Source organism: Alosa alosa, chromosome 17 (genome assembly GCF_017589495.1).
Source record: "Alosa alosa isolate M-15738 ecotype Scorff River chromosome 17, AALO_Geno_1.1, whole genome shotgun sequence".
NCBI classification, from domain to species: domain Eukaryota; kingdom Metazoa; phylum Chordata; class Actinopteri; order Clupeiformes; family Clupeidae; genus Alosa; species Alosa alosa.
Genome location: NC_063205.1, coordinates 5,439,211 through 5,459,309, shown reverse-complemented (window position 1 = coordinate 5,459,309; position 20,099 = coordinate 5,439,211). Strand labels below are relative to the sequence as shown.

The 20,099-nt window shown below is 42.6% G+C and overlaps 2 protein-coding genes across 3 annotated transcripts; both read right to left on the bottom strand.

Annotated features, from left to right (window-relative positions):
- Nucleotides 1-36: 36 nt before the first annotated feature.
- On the bottom strand, nucleotides 37-10,400 carry LOC125310255 (putative thiamine transporter SLC35F3). Of its 2 annotated transcripts, none has more exons than XM_048267486.1 (7): nucleotides 10,271-10,400; nucleotides 4,437-4,791; nucleotides 2,991-3,210; nucleotides 2,651-2,776; nucleotides 2,187-2,379; nucleotides 1,284-1,373; nucleotides 37-976 (listed from the first exon to the last, which is right to left on the bottom strand). In XM_048267486.1, the coding sequence occupies exons 2-7, from the start codon at nucleotides 4,736-4,738 to the stop codon at nucleotides 741-743; spliced, it is 1,167 nt and encodes a 388-aa protein (XP_048123443.1). In that variant the 5' UTR covers nucleotides 4,739-4,791; nucleotides 10,271-10,400; the 3' UTR covers nucleotides 37-740. The 2 variants fall into 2 exon arrangements, with proteins under 2 accessions (XP_048123443.1, XP_048123442.1); XM_048267485.1 differs by lacking the exon at nucleotides 10,271-10,400 and adding an exon at nucleotides 8,644-10,139.
- A 1,377-nt stretch (nucleotides 10,401-11,777) lies between these two features.
- LOC125310256 (potassium channel subfamily K member 1-like) lies at nucleotides 11,778-16,606 on the bottom strand. The gene is made up of 3 exons (XM_048267487.1): nucleotides 15,871-16,606; nucleotides 13,809-14,204; nucleotides 11,778-13,323 (listed from the first exon to the last, which is right to left on the bottom strand). Exons 1-3 carry the CDS (start codon nucleotides 16,223-16,225, stop codon nucleotides 13,052-13,054), a joined length of 1,023 nt encoding a protein of 340 aa, XP_048123444.1. The 5' UTR covers nucleotides 16,226-16,606; the 3' UTR covers nucleotides 11,778-13,051.
- Between the last annotated feature and the right edge of the window lie 3,493 nt (nucleotides 16,607-20,099).

Sequence of the window (20,099 nt, the reverse complement as noted above, 5' to 3'; positions counted from 1 at the left end):
TGAAAGTCCACTCTATGTCCAGAGTCCAGAGCTACTTCATAGACTATTTATTTAGTCTGTCCATATAGCTGTAAACCATGATACTGTAGATGATTCTGTACACTAATACACATACTGTGATTCCTTACAAAGGTTTACAACCATAGCTGTAATTCCATGGGAATATTATACTCTGCGATGCCTTTTAAATCTGAGGCATTTAACCTCTGAGCAAGGTGGTCAAGAGAGACACTCCATAGACGACACAGACATTCAACAGACTATATGTGTGCTTTCAAAGCTGCAGGCAGTACTTTAGAGGGATAGTCCATTAAAAATGTTTGTACACTGGTTGCCAGCACAAACAAATGCAGCCAAGCTTTAAACATTTTCAAATTCATTGTGGTTATATGTATGAGATTATAAACATGTTATCATACCAACAGATGTAACAAACATAAGCATTCAAACAAACAGTCAGCAGGAATAGTCCAAGGTCACACCCATTGCCCACTCAGCTTGAGTGGATAAAAGGCAAACTTGAAGCTATTTACATGGCAGTCCTACCACCCTGCAGTGAGCTAACATTTCTGCCTCCCTACAGTGTTTCTCTTGCTAACCTTATTATGGCAGTCCAGCAGCTGTTTTGTCCAGTAATCTGTCCCATCTTACTCCCGTGTTGTGAGAAATCCCCTTCTTCATGTTTGTCAGGCATGGCCCTATATGGCTTTAACAAACGGCTAGTCTCGGTGAGAGTTCAGTCAGTGTCCAGATGCCGGTTTGGAGGGACAGCTCTTCAGCACATGTGTAGTCTCTGTGCATGTGTCTGTGGCGCCCCCTGGGGGCTGCTGGTAGTGGTGCAGTGCGGAGCAGAGCTGCAGCAGACTCTGGTCCCAGTCCTCAGGCAGCAGCAGCAGTAGGAAGCCCACGCCAATAACGCTGAGGGCGATCACACGCACGCTGTTGAACTGCACCTCACTTGCACAGCGATCTATAACTGAGATGCCGTGAAATGCTCCGTTAGACACAACAGAGAGGAGGTTACAGTAATACATAATGGTGTAGAAGTGGACTTGTGTAAGATGATCTATTAATCTGTAATTAGCTTTTATCAAACTCATTCACCCATTGGTTTATTACATGCAAAAAGATCATTACCGTACATGAAAATGACAAGTTACTCCATTAATGGTTACTACCATTTTGACAAAAAACTAGTATTACTGCTGGGTAATTTTGTATTTTCACCAAGCAACTTAGTTTCAGCTCACAAAAAAACAAACATTTTACTGAAATCAACTCACCAGCATTTACTGGTACACTGAGCACAACCCCCAGAGAGATCAGAGTTGGAAGTGTTATCAACACGCCAAAGTTAATCAGGAAGTTGAAGACTTCAAAAACAAGACAAATGGAATACAGAGATGATTAGGTTTGGATGCCACTCAATTTTCCTCTCGGTATAAACTAATGTTCCTGCTAATGTTCCTGCACCAGGAGGGAAAAGTCACTACCTCAGGAAACTGATAAAAAGTGGCCCTGTAATACTGTGGTGATTACAGTAATCAGAATGTGCCTAAGAGCAGGTGCTTTTTGAGCAAACCATTACAAAGACATTTGGCAGAGGTCTGTATCTCAATAGATACTCATCCAAAGTTGATTTTGCACTCTTGCATAGTTCCATGCGGTACAGTTTGAATCAGTTTAAGATTAATTTGTAACATTACTCTAATGTTACATATTGTCAGTCGTTGGGTAATGAAGTCATCCACTGAGTGATACATATTATTCTGTCTACTCAACAGCTTTATTATTACGATAGATTTGATGATTTTTCATGATCTGAATGTCTACAATTTTAGATGGCTCTCAACCTTTAAGAAACAACATTTGCCTGTGTCTACTGCAGTGTATCTATTAAAGCTGTATGTGTGTGTGTGTGTGTGTGTGTGTGTGTGTGTGTGTCTGTGTGTGTGTGTGTATGTGTGTGTGTGTTTATGTGTGTTTGTGTGTGTTTGTGTGTGTTGTGTGTGTGTGTGTGTGTGTGTGTGTGTGTGTGTGTGTGTGTGTGTGTGTGTGTGCGTTTGTTGTGTGTGTGTGTGTGTGTGTGTGTGTGTGTGTGTGTGTGTGTGTGTGTGTTTGTGTGTGTGTGTGTGTGTGTGTGTGTGTGTGTGTGTGTGTGTGTGTGTGTTTTGAAGATCACCCACCTAGTAGCAGAGCGGCAGCCCCACAGAGACAGGCCCAGGGCACGTCCCCCAGAGAGCCTAGTTCCTCCGCACCAGTCAGCAGCAGGAGGAGGGGGACCACACCAACAAACACCAGGTTGGCCCCACCCAGGACACTCAGGTACAGAGCCGCTTCTCCCAGCTTAGCACTGCCCAGGAAGAGTCTAAACAGAACCTACAGAGAGACAGGTGGAGGATGGAGAGAGAGAGAGAGAGCAAGAGAGAGAAAAAGAGAGACAGTGAGAGAGAGAGAGAGAGAGAGAGATGCAGCAATGAGCAGACTTACAAAATTCAAAGAGAGACAAAGGAGGGACATATGGCAGGCTATGTGAAATATGAAAGCATTCTTAAGAATACAGATATTCTATATATGTTGTATATGCAGTGTGTGTACATGTGAACAGGGTGGTTGAGTGAAACATTGTTGAAATGACTATCACATTCACCTTGTACAATGCAGCCATGGAGGCAGAGGCTACTACCAGTGAGATGCCAAACACAGAGTAGCTATGGAAACCATCTGCATATGTCATCATCACTATGCCAGCAATGGATAAAATGGCGGCAACAATCTGTGGATGGACAGACACAAAGGCACGTCCAACTGAAAAGTGTAATACACACTCCATTGGAAAAACAAAGAATAACAGACATTGCTCTTCAGCATGGATCCAAAGAAACAACCCAAACTGTAATAACAGACAACTACAACTCCTAGTTGCAACTACAACAACTTAGTCCCCCTAAGAAGTGATCCCCATCACACAGACATGAGCGTCCTCTCACCCGAACACCCATAAAGCGCTGTTGCAACACGACCCAGGACAGCAGGAAAACAAAGGCTCTGGAGCAGCAAAAGAGGGCAGAGGCGTCAGTGGGTGGAATCATCCGCAGTCCTTGCAGGTACAGGTAGCAGGTGAGAGTCCACAACAACCCAAACGGAACCACACGACCCACCAGAACTCGCTTGGTCAGCCCCTCATCACCAAGGAAACGACAGCACTCCCTACAAAGGTCAGGAGCATGCACAGAATTCATGTTGTTGTTTTTTTGTAATGTACTGTATCATTAATAACACTAAGCTATGTTAATATAAGCCAGATTGAGAAATGAGACTGACACACAGACACAGACACAGACACACACACACACACACACACACACACACACACACACACACACACACACACACACACACACACACACACACACACACACACACACACACACACACACACACACACACACATTTTATTTGAGCACACCTCAAACTGTGATAAAGTGCTGATGTGCCTGTGAAACTCCTGAGCAAAAGGACAGGGTCAGAGAGGGCAAGGGCAGCTTCTTCAGCTCTCTCCCAATAAACCCCCAGAAGGGCATTATCTATGCAAGTCAATACCAGGGTTTCACAGAGACTCACAGAGACACAGAGTCCAACAGCTTCCAACTTACACTGAGGCCATATCATGAATCCAAATAAGGTTTCAGTATTGCTTAATCAGGAATAAACTGAAATTATTTTTTAAGAAACTATTTCATTTCATTTTATTATTTTTATGATGAGAGAATGGAATAATGGTTAATGTTATTTAAGATTTAGATGTTGAATAGAAGAAATTATGGAAGCTGGTAGCTGATCAGGTGGAAAGAAATGTCCCATGCAGTCTGTGAAAGATAAATTAAATGTGCAACCCCTAATCCTTACCGTCTGTGCTCCTAAAGCAGCATTGTTGATTGGCTAAATGGCTTGGTTTGTTTGGTTGGTTTCCAAATGTACAAAACCAGGTTGGTGCAGAAACACACTGAGTTTACTCAGGATGGGCAAATAGAGGAATGTGATGAGAAGTTTGCTACATGTGATCAAAAGTGTAATCAATAGTCTGTGCATGAAGAACTGTACTTAAACTCCATGTGTCAAAATCTAGCTTTCAGGCGCTGCATACACCATGTTGTAACTACTGCATCATTAAAGGTGTGATCCGTTGCTTCAGGGTCATAGAAGAAAGGGGAATATCTTGTATTGGCTGGCTGTTCAGCTCAAATATTAACCACCTTTCGTTATCGTAAGACCCTTCAGCAAAGTTACTAGTGGGCTCTGGTAAGAAGAGACTCCACTCAAATCTGATATTAGATGTCCATCAGGAAGATTTTTGACAAAGCAGAGTGCATCAAAAAGTATCCCACTGGTGAAACACAAAAATAATGTTTAGTCAAGAATGGAAGACTCTGTACCTGAACCTCTGCCGAGGACTCTGCCTCTCAGCACTGCAGCACAAGTAGCCAAGGTAGTACAGGGGGAAGAGGAGGCAGTTCCAGGAGGTGGAGAACCAGGTGATGGTCAGGGGGGCATTCAAACGCCTGAGGGTCACCTTGGCAAGTTGGGTGGAGCCGCACCATGACCAGCACACGCACATTGTCACGGCAACGCCCCACAGAGCCTGTTGCAGGTGCACCATGACGATTTGCGTATAGCAACGCAGCTTCCTGCTCCTGCTTGCCTTGGACACGTCGGCCTGGGACCCACTGCTTGTCATGGAAAACTCATCAGGCTTGGACAGAGGGGCTTTGTCGTTGGAAGCTTCCTCACCTGCAGAGGGGAGAGCGATCTTCACATTTTCATTTTTATGGAGTCAACATTCTGGAGAATGTACCAGTAGATGAGAATACCATTCTTAAGTGCACGAAACAGAACAGCCACAGATAATGTTACTGCTACTACACTGTACATATCTGTACATGTTGTTCATACATTGTTCATACTACATAGCCATATCAATTCTGCTCTTATAAGGTTACTGCTAATACACTGAATATTTATATTTAATGTAAATGTAAATCAGGTTTCTAGGCCAAGTATAATTGTGTATACAAGGAATTTGGTCTCTGCATTTATTAGTGAACACACAAAGCACACAGTGAACACACAGTGAGGTGAAGCACACACCAACCCGGAGCAGTGAGCTGCCTTGCTACAGCGGCACTCGGGGAGCAGTGAGGGGTTAGGTGCCTTGGGGAGGAGCGGGGGTTTAGTGGAGGAGCTTGGGGGAGCAGTGAGGGGTTAGGTGCCTTGCTACAGCGGCACTTGGGGAGCAGTGAGGGGTTAGGTGCCTTGCTCAAGGGCACTTCAGCCATGGATGTGGGCATAGTAGAGCAGTGCTCAACCACTTCCCCCACATTTTTCCTACTGGTTGGGGATTGAACCGGCAAACCTTTGGTTATAAGCTCAAAGCCCTAACCCAGTGTTTCTCAAACTTTTTTTCTGGGGACCCACTTTTTAAAAATGACGGACTATCGCGACCCTACTCATGACTGTGGTAGTTAACAAACTAGATCAGTGGTTCTCAAACTTTTTCTTTCATTCCCCACTTTGATCAAGGGGGCAATCTCAAGCCCCACCTGTCCCTCATCGCTCTAAGAAAGTCGTAGGTCAAGCTTAAAATTGTCAAATTTATTGAAATAATGACAAGTTCTAAATATATTCTCTTCAACAGAGTTAAAATCAGCTGGTGCTGCAGATATAATAATAAATAAATACATAACACACATATTTCTGTTTTCCAGCAACATATTAGGAAGCATAGGCCATTTTACAGCATTGTACAATATATTCAATGAAATACCAACATGCTGCATTAAATGGATCCATAACCAGTCATACTGAGCACTGCTGGTTGGGAAATATTTTTGAAATAAACTTTGCAGGGATGTGATGTAGGCCTACTGTTTAATACATGGGATCACAAGAGTGGCTCCCAATCAGACGTTTCAGCGATTTCGCTCAGAAATCTCAAAGGCTGTCGCGATCGAGGCGCCTGTCCCATACTCAAGTTTTTTGGTGAATGCAGTAATCTTATTTGCTAGGTGAGGTAGGTGCTTGTCTTTGCCTTGTAACTGGACATTTAATTCAAATGTATCGCTAAGATATATCAAATATATCGCGAAGATAGGCCAGCTTCGCCAAGAAATGTTCATTAGTGAACGTGCTTGCAGATTCAAACATGCGCTCTTCCTCCAAGAAGAGGCGACTCGGAGCTCAAACACGCACGACAGCACTTTACCTCGGGAAAGCCACCTTGCCTCGCTGTGAAACAGTAGGCCTACAGCCTTTTGGTCAGCTACCATCTCTTCGCAAAGTGCGGAGAATAGACGCGCTTTTAAGGGCCGGATTTTGATGAAATTCACCACTCTCACAACAACGTTCAAAATCTCATGTAGTTTGGGACTAACTAAGCTGCCTTGACATGAGCGCTTCCCTGTGAATAACACAGTGCGTCCATTGCGCATCGGGTGCTACCTGGGCCCAGGCTACAGATAAAAAAATAAAATAAAAAACTCTTGTTTTTCACGTCAGTTCGCGCCCCACCTGGCATGTCTCCGCGACCCAGTAGTGGTAGTAGTTAATTTATATTAGTGTAAACCATACCACCTTCTTAACAGTATACTACTGTCTACACTGCACTATATATCTTCTACTGTTTATGCACCACCTGCCTATACTTTGTATATCACGTTTTCTGCTTTTTTCTGGTAAGACGCAAACTGCATTTTGTTGTCTTTGTACTTGTACTCTGCACAATGAAAATAGAGTTGAATCTAATCCAATCTAATCTAGTGTAAACAGAGTGCCGTGCTGTGCCGACATGGTATCCCTATCTAGCTGCTGATCTGATGCTGTATAAGATGTTCTGACAACTGATCAGAACACCGTACACAGCTGCTTAACCTCAGGACTATTGCACTATTTTATGCTCTAGGTCACACGCGGTCCTGCCATCAGAGAGAGGGAGAGAAGAGGGAGGGAGAGAGGGAGAGAGAGGGAGAGATAAATGAAACGTGATATAGAAGGATGTGTGGTGACTGTTAAGCTCAGGACTGTCTCCTTGTTTATGTGTTGTCTGTACATCAATAGAATGGTTGACTGACCTAACTGACTGCCAACAAATCATCTACAGTAATTAAGAAAATAGCCCATAACATGAAGGCATTGGGGCGAAATATTGTATAGAAAACACACACGCAATTTCTTTCAACCAATTACTTGAAGAAAGATTATCTTGAGGGAAGAAATGGATATAAATTTGTCCCATTAAACTTAAATGAGAGAGAGAGAGAGAGAGAGAGAGAAGTGTCTCTCTCTGTGTGTGTGTGTGTTTTTGTGTGTGCGTGTGTGTGTGTGTCTGAGAAAGCGAGAGAGAGAGATCCGAGTGTGTGTGTGTGTGTGTGTGTGTGTGTGTGTCTGAGAAAGCGAGAGAGAGAGATCCGAGCTCTGGATGACAAGGAGGCAGACAGACTGTCCCCATGCGCAGACCAAACCATGTTTGTTATCCCAAGAACGCCAGAAGTAGGCAGTGAGTGATGTGAGGCTGAGCCCAGCCTAGCTGAACCTGCCCCTGAAGTTTATCAGGCGAGAAGGGAAGTCACTACAGAAAGCAGCCCTCAACACAGCTACTGACACTGAGCCTGCCCATGCTGAGCGCTGCACAAATATTAACACTGGAACGGATAAGAAATATCAACACTTCTTGTAGATAAGTGCATAAACAAAACACTGCAATGAAGTAATCACAAAAATAAAGTAGTCTGTCCCTCAGATATACTTCACTTACTGCAGTCCTCCCTGGTGTTGTATTAAAATTCAGTCTATTCATGAAGAAAATGGCAAAAGGGTGTGACTAGATTATCTCCCTGCTCACTCACGGGATGAAATCTGCTCATGAGCGTGCACACAAATGAGCAAGTAGTGAGAGACGGGATCAGGCCAGACCTGTGACTCTGCAGAAATATTTTTGGCACACTTTTTAATCAACTATGAATGCCACCTCAGACACTACCATCTCAGCGACTGCAAGCAGTATCCACTAACGACAACACCCCTACTTTCAAAACCTTGAGCTCAGACTGATGTGTGGACTATGGCTGAAAGCATCACAGACGACCAGTCATGTAGCAGTCAATCATATTTGAAGTGTAGTCTACCGAATATTCATATTCTACAGTTATTGAACTAATGAACAGTCCTTCTACTAGTCTTTAACTAAACTGTTTGTCCTTCCTGAGATAATGGGTGAAATGTCGGCGACACCAGTCTAACTGTGCGCCCGCATGCAAGGCAAAAATTGATGCTGTGGGTGAAGTGGCAGGCGTAGATCGATGCGCGAGCAGGTGGATGTGCGCGGCAATCTTGGCCGTGGCATCCATCATCATCAGAGTCGACTGGGGTACACCGACGTGTTAGGTAATAAATTGCTGGCAAAACAATAACAGGTTACTGTGCAGTTGCCACAGAATTTTATATTAGGTATTGACGTTTAATATTAAGATACCCAGGCAAGGTAAACCAACCAGGAAAAAGAAATGCATACTCTGTAGAGTTATCCATGTATCTTCTATCAGAGACCTGTTATTTTGATCAGTGAGTAGGCTAGCCTACTACTCTTACCACTGCAGCCATAGTAGCCAGCAATTCTAAGTATTCGCTCTTCGATTGACGTATTGTTGATTGTCTCCACGGAGCGGGACGACTTCAACTCTTCTTTAGTATCGTCATCGACGACAACAACGAGGGCCTTCAGCTGCTGTAGTTGTGGGCTAATATCGGACAGGCGCCTTGGGCTCAAGTCTGGAGCAGTTCGCATACCTCTGCAAAACAAGGAATGATATGAGTTGCACTGCATATTGATCAGCACAGACCAGAGCAAAGCAGTCAGATGAAAGTGCCAAATTAACGTTATGCTTTCTTCATGTTTTGTTCCCAAGCAAGTGTCTTGGGGATGAGGAAGAGAGTTGTGTTGTGCAGGTCTTGTCACTGTAGGCCTATTGGATTGGAATTTGGCATTGTGATGTTTATGGTGTCCTGTATGTTAATTAGGCCTAGGCCTATTTAACTGCTTATAGCATATTTTTTCCTACCTGATAATGCACCTTACCAAGTAAGTGCCATGGAAATTCATTGTGTGAATATTCAATGATATTAGATAATTAGACGCATACCAATGAACACAAGATCAGTCCTATTACAGTGGCACTGTATTTTCTACAGGAAGTTAAAAACATCAACTTAAACCAGACAGAATTATTTAAGAGTCATCCCATTTAAAAATCTAATTTTGAGCACATCAAACGTGAGAGAGAAATGTTAAATGTTGATGTTAACTGTCAACTTTTCAGTTGCTGTGAACTCAGGCTTATCTACAGAGGCTGGCATCAGACTGGGACAGAGGCTCCATGTGTTGACACACAAGACAGAGAGCTCAGTCACAGTTAGCAGATGGAGAACGAGGGCCATCAGGAGTTTGCTGCAATACAAACGACTCAGACAGGTGGGCCAAAGGATGCAGCAGTAAACGAGGGTGGGACAGATGGGGAAGTAGATGCTGCAGTAAAGACCCAGGCCAAAAACCTCTGCCTGCCACCTGGCTGTGTCAGCACACACACACACACACACAGATGGGGAGGGTGGTGGTGGGGCTGTGGTCAGTTGTTGAAAACAGAAGAAGGAACCAGATGGTGGACCTGTGGACCAACCGAACTACAAGACAGAGTTAATGTGGTATAATTTTCTTCACCAATTCTGCAGTATTCAATACAACACCCTTAGCCATCTCTAAGGCGTTGAAGTCAAATAGGGACATGACTTAACTTTTTATGTATTTTGAATATATTTTCTTGCATGACAATGACAGATTATTGTAGAATGTCCCTCATGCGGTGAGTAATATTTTCAAGTTTCAAATTAGACAACGTCATTGTTTTGGAGTGCAATCACTGCCACAGAACTGTGTTGTTCCAAACAAATCCAAGTCATTATGGAGCTACACAGAACCAAGAGAAGAAGCAGCCTGACTAAACCTGTTTAAAGAACTACAGGTCCTCCGTTTACTCCGTTTTCAGCACAAACAGAGCTACAAGCAAACATATTTAGTATTTTTAAGGAACATATAGTTTCACTAGTTTAAATCCCAACTCTGTTTGTTAGACATTGAAACTTACATTAAGCTGCTCTTGCGGCTCTGTGTGCTAGCCAGGTGAGAGTGCTGACACAGGTAGTGAGTGGAACGAGCCCCTACCTCTTGGTGCGGTTGCTGTGCGGAGAGCAGGGGGCCTCTGCTGTCTGCTCGGCTCGCTGCATTGCGCCGGTGCATCATGTGTGGGGCTCCCGTCCTTGCAGTGTGGCAGCAGCGCTGTCCAGAGCCAGCTCCTGAAAGATGACTAGAAGGAGGAGGGGTGCGACGCTGGAGACGGATCGTGTGTGTGTGTTTGTGTGTGTGTGTCTGAGTATGCACCCGAGTGGGGAGGGGCTTGGGGCTCGGGCGCGGATCGATTGGGAAGAACCTCCGCCACGTAGCAAGCCCGGCTCCCCTGCTGTGAAGAGACCTGTGCTTAGTCAGGCAAAAATTCCTGACAGAGCTTATCAATAAGCCAGCCGACACTCTGCACCGGAGACTGCTGTGGGGAGGGAGGCGGTAAGGTTTACTCCGACACCCACTGACACAGAGACCCCCTGCGCAGACCCCAGGGAGCCCCAGCGGATGGGAGGCAGACCTGCAGAGATCGCCCTGGGGCCCTGGAGACCGAGCCAGCCCTGCCCTGCCCGGAGCGTGGGGAGCCTGGAGGAGGGAGATTAATGATCAGCGTCTCCAATGCAGTTTAGATGAACTCACGGATGATGGGTGTATCAAGGACATAGCAAAGTCGCAGTTAAAGTGGCAGAGCTGTGAGAACAAAGTAAACAAAAATCCTTTGGCCATAGTCAGCTTCTACGAAAGGTTAACGAAAGTTTTGGAATGGAATCTCGGTGTACTGTAGCTGAACAACAAATATGTCCAATGGAACTTTGTTAGTAAATAGCAAATAGCTGCCTAATATATTGTATACTTTCATGAGGATGATATCAGCAGAAGTGTTGGCTTTGTGTTCTGTTACCTAGGTAAGGGTATGCACTTTCACCATTGATGTGACACTTTACAAGCTATTCTAATAAAGCATGTAGAGTTGTTCCAATTGGAGAATGTGCTTTCATGTGGATTTCAGCATCAACTTTCAATATTACACTTTGATTTCAATTTGTATGACATTGCACATTCCATTTCACGAAAAGAGTCTCTTCATACATGAAGAAGTAATTTGAAATAGTTCATTTTATCATCCGTTTCATTACAGCATGACAGACCAAAAGAATTGTAGAACAACAAAAGTCCACATTACACATGTTAAACATAAACCACTGTGAAATCCAGAAGTGGGAACAGCTGGCATTGCAAGCAAATTCACATCATACAAAGAGGTGAGATAAGTAAGTATACTCTTTTGATTTAGTGAAAAACACACACAGTACAGTGTGGTGAAGCAAACACTAATCCCTACGCAGTGAGCTGCCTGCTACAGCTGCACTCAGGGAGCAGTGAGGGGTTAGGTGCCTTGCTCAAAGACCTAAATAGATCATAGTATTATATTTATTGATTCGTTAAGTTAATAAACTTGGTTAAAACTTGGTTAATACACCGTAATTTCTTTGTAAACATGAGAACTAATGTAAGTATCCAATTTTACATAAGCCAGACCACAAACACACAATACATAGCATATTCTGTTTATTATTTTGTCAAGTGATTTTTGGACTAACATCACCAGCATGAGTCTAAGTGACACATTCAATTTTTTGGTTGCAGAAATACAGCTTAAAACAGAACAGAACAAAACAAAAAATATATATTTTAAATTCTCAGTAAAACATAAATAAAGTACATTTTACTTAGAGCCCTAGGACATGCTCCTTACATGACAAATAGATAGAAATAATCTGTCTAAACACAAATAATATCTGTTTTCCTTCTCAGTGTTAATAATGAGATCAATGATTTGTTTTGATCATAAAGCCATAACGCTACCATAGGGAACATAGACACTGTAACAGTAACCACTGAGTCGATTTATATGATTTCAGACTAAGAATGTTATATACAGAAAATAAATGAAGGTGCTACACTAAGGACACTATTCAGATATAAAGCACTTTCACTCTACTTGCAGTTTTTAAGTAGGTCCCTAGACATGTCCCTTACAATCCATTATGGAATGTTGTTGATCTTATGTTGATGATCTCATGCTTCAACCATAGACTGTAAAAAATAGGCTACAACATGATTATTGCCTTCTGTTCATTGGACACCTAATGGCATCACAGTACAAGCAAAATATATCAGTCGTGAACAGTGCCCCCTCCTGGCCATTTGGATGAAGAGCAGAGCTGTATCAGTAAAGAATGATGTTTTGTTGGTGTTTTTGGATCTGGTAACCACTTGCATTTGTGTTTTTGTGTTTTTGCACAGAGATTGACAAGAGAAGAGACTGTTTTTGTTAACAATACCATTATTTTTTCAAGTAAGTAATATGTGGTTAGCAATAAGTACACTTGTCCAGTGTTTGTACTGCTCATAAGACACCGAACAGCTGACATGACACCATTTACAGTTTATGGCAACACATTACTGTATGTACAACTATCAGGGACCAGCCCATACATGTTACACTGTAACAAATAAGTTGACAGACTACATTAAAAACCTACTGACAACATCCATGCCTTTTAAGGAATACAGCATTGATTCAAATTTACAGTAGTTTATGCAGCAGTGGCATGGCACAACAGTAACTTAAAAAATACACCAGTCTAATGATTACTTATAAAAATAAAAAATAAAAATACTTCACCAATCGCATGCACAACCTAGTAAAGACCCTGGCATACCATCAAGATAGACTATAACACGTATAGACAGTAGATTAAAAATATTTTCAAGTCTAAATTTCTCTGATGACTACAGGTCTGATCAAACAAGGAATTGGTCTCATCTAATTACAATGCTGTCGCTGGGAGTGACTGGTGAAGCTTCAGCCATAGAGGCGTCATCTGTAAAGGGATCTCCCCTATTATCTGCCACAGGGGTTGTCTGTTCACATACTGTGGTGAAGGACAGATGGTCATGATCCACAATGGTCAACTCGTCCTCCTTCTTCTCCTGCTTCACGTAGAACATTTTCCTCAAGGTTTTCAGATGCTGCAGCTCACAGAAGGTCTCCAGCACTACAAGCATTGCAATCAGGCCCAGGAGCAAATAAGCTGTAAAGGAGACAACAACGATATGTGTCAAAAGTTGTTTGTCGGATTGTTAGTGTATGTGTGTGTGTGTGTGTGAGAGAGTGTGTGTGTGTGTTTGTGTGTGTGTGTGAAAGAAAGAGAGAGAGAGAGAGAGAGAGAGAGAGAGAGAGATGGAGAGTGAGAGATTTTGTTTCAAAGTTGTATACTGCAGGGGGCGGATATGCTAAGTCAGATGATATGAGTATTTCTGCCCACACATCCGCAGCACTTGTCCTTCCACTGCTCTTGCACATTCATAATTATTTGCAGCTTGTGGTTTCTAAATATCTCGTCTCTGTACACACTTAAAGGTACAGTCTGCTATATTGTTATCTCATACACCTTTTGTCAAATTCAGCTAATTGCAACCCACAGTCCTCTGCCTGTCTCTTCAATGTTTGTGCTTAAAATATTTTAAAATATATTTTTTTTAAAACGTCTGTATGAGGTGCATTCCCAAACCTCACCTGTGATGCCCACTTTGTAGAGCTGACGGAAGCGCTGGTTGTAGCCCTCCCCCGGGACGTAGTCCCCAAGGCCAATGGTGCTCAGCGAGATGAAGCAGAAGTAGAAAGACTCCAGGAAGTTCCAATCGTCCTCGAGCGCCGAGAAGATTATGGCAGGAATGAGGAAGAAGCACGAGGCCGTGATCAGGGCCAGCAGAGTGGCGTGAACTCCAGCCACCAGAGGCTTCGACAGCCCCAGCCGCCTGTGCAGGTAGTTAACAGGCCGCCGTGTGACGTAGACCATGATCCTCTGGACCACCGCCGTGAGGAAGAGGAGGGTGAAGGGGATCCCGAGGACAGAGTAGATGATGCAGAAGGCTTTTCCTCCATCGGATAGTGGCACCGAGTGTCCATAGCCTGCAGAGTATAGCACACAAACACACATGCTTATCTGACTGGGAATATTCCTGCTCACAATACGTTATCATTACCAAATATTGACACAAGACAAAGCTATCTGATTTACCTAACCTCTTTGGTTTTCCAGAGTCGCTTACACAATGCATTTTGATGTATGTTATTTCATCTAAATTGTGAAATTCTGTGGAACTTAAACCATAATGCAGTAGTATAGATAAATCATTTCTCTCTTTTGCCTATTTCTGGGTATTTATTATCTCCTTCAGTGACAAATCTGATGCATTATAGATGCAATGTATTGAGAATCACCAAATTATATTGTGATAGCATCTTAATAAGTTTGTCCCCAACAAAACATTATTTTCAGAAACTCATTTTCCATGACAGCTGTCATGTTTGTTATTTTGGGATGAACAACAACACCATGTACACAGGAGAGTTTATCAGGGTGTATGTTACCCTAAGATAGGCCTATGGCTGGACCTACCTTTGCCAAAATATAATATATACTATTTGGGCTTCTTGCTCGTCATACATTTGTTTATGAGAATAATGGTGGAACATTTACTTTTGAACTGCTGATAAGGGATGGCATTGATGAAGTGTCTGTATAGTTCATTGTCAAAGACATGCTACCTGTGATTAGTGAAATCCTCTCCTGATCTCTGCCCTACATGGTGTGGATTACGTTACGTAAGGCCAAGAGGAATTATAGCAACACTGCCCACAGGTTTAGCCTTCAAACACGCTATACTACACCTCACCCTCAGAATCAGATCACTGAAGAGGAGGTGCATGAGAATTTCAGTGTGAATTTTCAGTATGGACAATAGGAAGCCTATGCTTTCTGAAGTTTTATCATGTATTATTATATTATAATACTATTACTATATTTATCATATGTTTTTGTTTTCATCCAAATTGGTCATCAGTCTCAAAATATGAGAATAACTTAAGGTTTAAGCTGTATTTATGTTAAATCAGTAGACTATCCTTATTTGTCTCTGAAGCAAACACTATAGGCTACTTTCGTTTTGTCAGAATATTTCTGTGGTCTATTATAGGTTTTAAGATCTCTTACAGGTTTTAAGATGAACACAAAACAGCTACAGTAGTGTATTTTTCTGAGAGGAAAGGCACGAACGGAAATCAACTCTTTGTTATGTGACCTCTGGTGCGATGCAGCTTGGTGTCTCGTTTCACTTGCGCGTTAGGTGAAACCTTTGAGGTGAGACTTGATTTGGGAGAGGCCATCTCTCAATAGGCTATTTTGTTTGTGGATGTACATGTTTTTTGTTTGTTTGGTTTTTTAATCGGACATAGGTTTGGTAATTATGGTGTCTACTTTAGGCCTACAAGCAATAGTTGATAGATACAGGTAGGCCCTGTTTTCTCCTGAACCAAGTTATTGGGCTAAATATTTCAAGTTACGCATGAACTCCATAGTATTCCCATCAGGTGTATCCCTGGCTGGATTTCCATGTTTCATTAATATGTTGATCAGACTAAATGCCTCACATTTACAGATAGATAGAGCAGGCCTATATCTTTGATCGTTTTCAGATTATCACCTGAATTTGAACCTGAACCATCAAAAGAGACGTCAATAGAATTAGAGTAAAGTAAAAAGGTTGCTCTCTGGTTAGGTGGTGGCACAGCTTACCTGTGGTGGAGAGAACAGTGCTTGCGAAAAATAGCGAAGAGGTAAAATCCCAGTTCCTGTTTGCGGATGCGTTGTTTAGCACAGACACTCCGTAATTGTTTGCCTCAAGCACTCTCGCAAGAAACTCTTCTAAACGATCGTCAGATAAGCAGGTATTGTCCTGAAGAAACTGCTGTTTGAATGATAGGAGGTCCCTTTTCAGGTCATCCTCATACGGTAATTCCACAGAAGAGAATATTAAAGCTCCGAATATCAGGTATAATACATAGCTCACTACAAGGCACACAAAACACCACGTCGTTTTATTACCTTGTATCAGCCTCATACATGCGCTTCCCGAAAGACACTGAAGCATGTCGTTTTGTTGCGACCGGTAAGCTATCAGGGTGAATTAAAAGAAATATTTCTCGGTGGTCAGTGTCGAACACACCTAGAAATGCAATAGAAAAGAGCCTCTGAAAATGAAACTTTTCAACTGCTCGGTTTCCTGCTCGTTGTCCGCTCGTTGTGAAGCAATGATGAGATCAGTGACGTCGCCTGACAAGGATGGTGGCGGCGCGGTGTGAGTTATGACGGCGACAGCTGCAGGCACACCTAAACCTGACTTGTAGACCACTAGGACTATTTTAAGTATGCGACTGATTCAGAAACAAACGGCACAAGTTTTAAGTCATTTTCCCGTCCACAGTTGACGGAGATTGGCCTCAGTTTAGAAACTGTCTTCATGCCCCACCCACTCACACACGTATACACCTGCCTTATCTGTGACGATCTCTCTGGTCAAACAGGTTTTGAAGGTGTGTGTGAAAGACTGCCAATTCATAACAAAGAATGGGAGGTGACCACAAGTGATCAGGAAGGAGGCATATGCACATACCTGGGACATTGCCGTTGCTAAGGGATATTCAAACATGGATAAAAAGGCAATGTCATCAACAATATTTACAGCACTTCATTTGTTTGGTAGGCTTTAGCCTGTGCTTGTATGATAGCCGATGTCAGTTGCCAGAAAGTGGTTTCCACCTCTTTTCATAATATGTAAAAGTAAGTTACTTTTTCACACAGACAAGAAAACTGAGTGATAGCTTATGTCAGATCTCAAAGTAGCCTATCTTATAGTATAGTATGGTATTAGAATAGTAGCCTATCTTATAGTATAGTATGGTATTAGAATAGTAGCCTATCTTATAGTATAGTATGGTATTAGAATAGTATCTATTTTTATGTGTACTTATTTGCCTTAGCCTACTTATTCACTGTAAATGTGTGCTGCTGTCACGTAGGGCAATAGTTAACACAGGCCTGTCTTCTTTAATTCATTTTTACATTCAGTGAAGATGCCACTGTGTGACTATGCAGTCATGATGTGAAAAGACAGCTCTGTTTCAGATGTAAATTCTGCATGTCTTTTTTAAGGATGAAACTGTCAAACCTCTTGTTCTTGTGTTATAAACACACCCCTCTCCTTGTGTGCTGTCAAAGCCTCAGATGAAGACCACATCCCCTTCAATAAGTGTAAAGCTAACTATGACTCATCAGACTTGACTTCTCCTTTTGCATACCAATGATGGCGAAACTCAAGGGCAGTTTGGTCAGACAAGGTCATGCTACTACACAACCAACATTGATGCATTCGGAAACTCACTGTATTTCAATGTAGGCCTGCAGTACAAAATGTTTCTTAATCTTTAAACCAAGCAAAGGTGCCCTTAGCCCCCTCACAGATGCTAATATCAATTTCATGGTTTGTAGTATTGATATTTTAAAGCTACACTGTCAGTGGCACCGTGGCACTCCAGGGCGCACACAACACTGATTACTGTCGCATCACTATCTGGTTTAGTGACGGCAGAGGCGCTGCAGCAGAGCGCATCCTGCCTGCGTTGCAGTGTACTGGTCGATGTGCTGAGTCAGACCACTCTGTCCCAAGGCTATGGGGACCTTAGCTGGCTAGCGAGAGGTGGCTCAGAATAGACTTAGGTCTGCTGCTCCGAGCTATTTTTGGCTCATCAGTGGGAAATAGAGACCTGCTGCACAGCTAGGCAGAAAAAAAATCCATTACAAAGTTTTTGGTTGTAGTTTCTCTTGAATTGTATGCATTTTGTTTACATTTATTTGTTGTCCTGTATCTTTTATAGTGTCATAAATGTAAATAGTGACAATATTTGAAATTCATATTTTGCAGCCCAGGTTTTTCATACTCCTCCAGTGAAGAACATGTGAAATGTGCACAAACATATGACCCCCCTCTCCAATGAGTTTCAGCGACACAGATAAGTGTTTGTGTATGGTATGTATGGTATGTATATGGGGAGGGACATGTATATTGCAGAGGCCTGCTGAGCTCAATGGAAGATCCAAATGTGTGTGTGGATATGGAAGGGTTAGGTAAATACAGTATTATAATTAACATTTACAGTGTGATGGGCAAAACTATTGACAAATGACAAATTGTGACAGTAAGACAACACTTAGAAAACGTGCTCTACAAATAGAGGTGCTGATGTGACCATAGAGTGTATGAAGAAGGATGTGCCCCTTTAGAATGAGGTTATTGTTCTGATTTCAGAGTAGGCCTCTCAGGTTGCATGTCATGGTGTGGGTATTCCACAGAGTTTGCATATTCACTTATTGAGAGTGCAGTGATGCGGGGGAGTGGGCCATGAATAGATAGATAGATAGATAGATAGATAGATAGATAGATAGATAGATAGATAGATAGATAGATAGATACTTTATTGATCCCTAGGGGAAATTCAAGGTCACAGTAGCAGACAACATACACACACACATTCACTAACAGCAAAAAAAGTAATTAAAAGTATATAATATAAAAAAACACAACTAAGCAATAAGGACTGTAGAAGATAAAGAATATACTAATATACTAAAATACAAATTATACTATATACTATTATAATAGTCAATTCAGTGCCATTGATAAGATGAGTGAATGAGGTCAAAACATTAGCTGGCCTTCTAATTGCTGCCTCTATTCCTGATTAGACAAGAAGATGCACACACTCAAATGAATAGCTTCAGTCAGAGACTGATGGAAAATTAACACAAGCAAAGTACTGTGACACTTTCTCAATGATTAAAAAGCACCACTAGGAGGAGCTGGACAGCTGCATAATGTACAAGTAATCCAGCTGTATTTCCCCCTGCATACTCAAATTCAGTTTGTGCTCAGACTAGGTTGTTTTGTTTTGTTTTCACATCATTTTGATACACTTATGGAAGTCATGTTGAATACGTGCTGATGGTACATCCACTAAATGTTTATTTTGGTAGTCAGGGAGGGTAGGCGAGGCCTTCTGAATAGGCTGAAATCTATAAATGAATGACCTGTCATATAAATGCATTGATAGTGATTTAATGATTGCCACAGGCATGTAGATCATATGACTAGCAAGTATTAGAGACAAATTTCATATCATATTGTTGACTGTCCATGAATACTGGTCAGCTATTTGCTTTCTTTTTAAGTACCACTAACTCTTCATACTGAGTGCTGTACTAAAGCCACAGAGCACAGCATCAGTCATCCTTCAAATGATTGCTTGAGCATTATGGCAATCATGATTTTCCATAAAACAACACAAAATACAACTTTAAATCAAATGAAGGTTGTGGCGTTTTTCCACGGCTAAGTTCAAAGGTTTGGACATCAAACAAGGACGGCTTTATTCGTAGGGCATCACTATGTATTCCCCTGTCCCCCTGGTCACTGAACAGGATGTTTGAACACCATTCAGACACTCACAGAACTGCCCGAGAGCTCCTGCCTGCCCCACAGCCGGACCAACATCATCACCCACTTAAGCCTCTCTTCCCCCCACTGGAACCTAACAAGGATCAGGCCCCTCTGCTCAGCTCCTGCCAGAGTCAACAGTGAGTGGCCGTTGGGGCTGGCTGCTCCATGCTGCTCGGCTCTGCTGTGCTGTGCTGTGGGTGGACTGTTTTTATTGGCCCACAGGAACTCCTCGGAGCTTTTCCCAGGTTCCCAGGCTGCCCGGGGCCCGGGCCATGATGGCCGCTGTCCCTCTGCCAGCTGCCGCCACTGCTTTGTCCTCTGTGTGTCATACGGAAGGCTAGTGAGACACACGTCTCTGCAGGGCAGCACGTTCGTTTGTCACGAGTGTGTTTGGTTGGCAAGATGGCCACTCTGTGTCTATATTTTCAGCTGTTTTTTCTCTCTCTCTTTTTCACTCCCTCTCTCTCTCTTT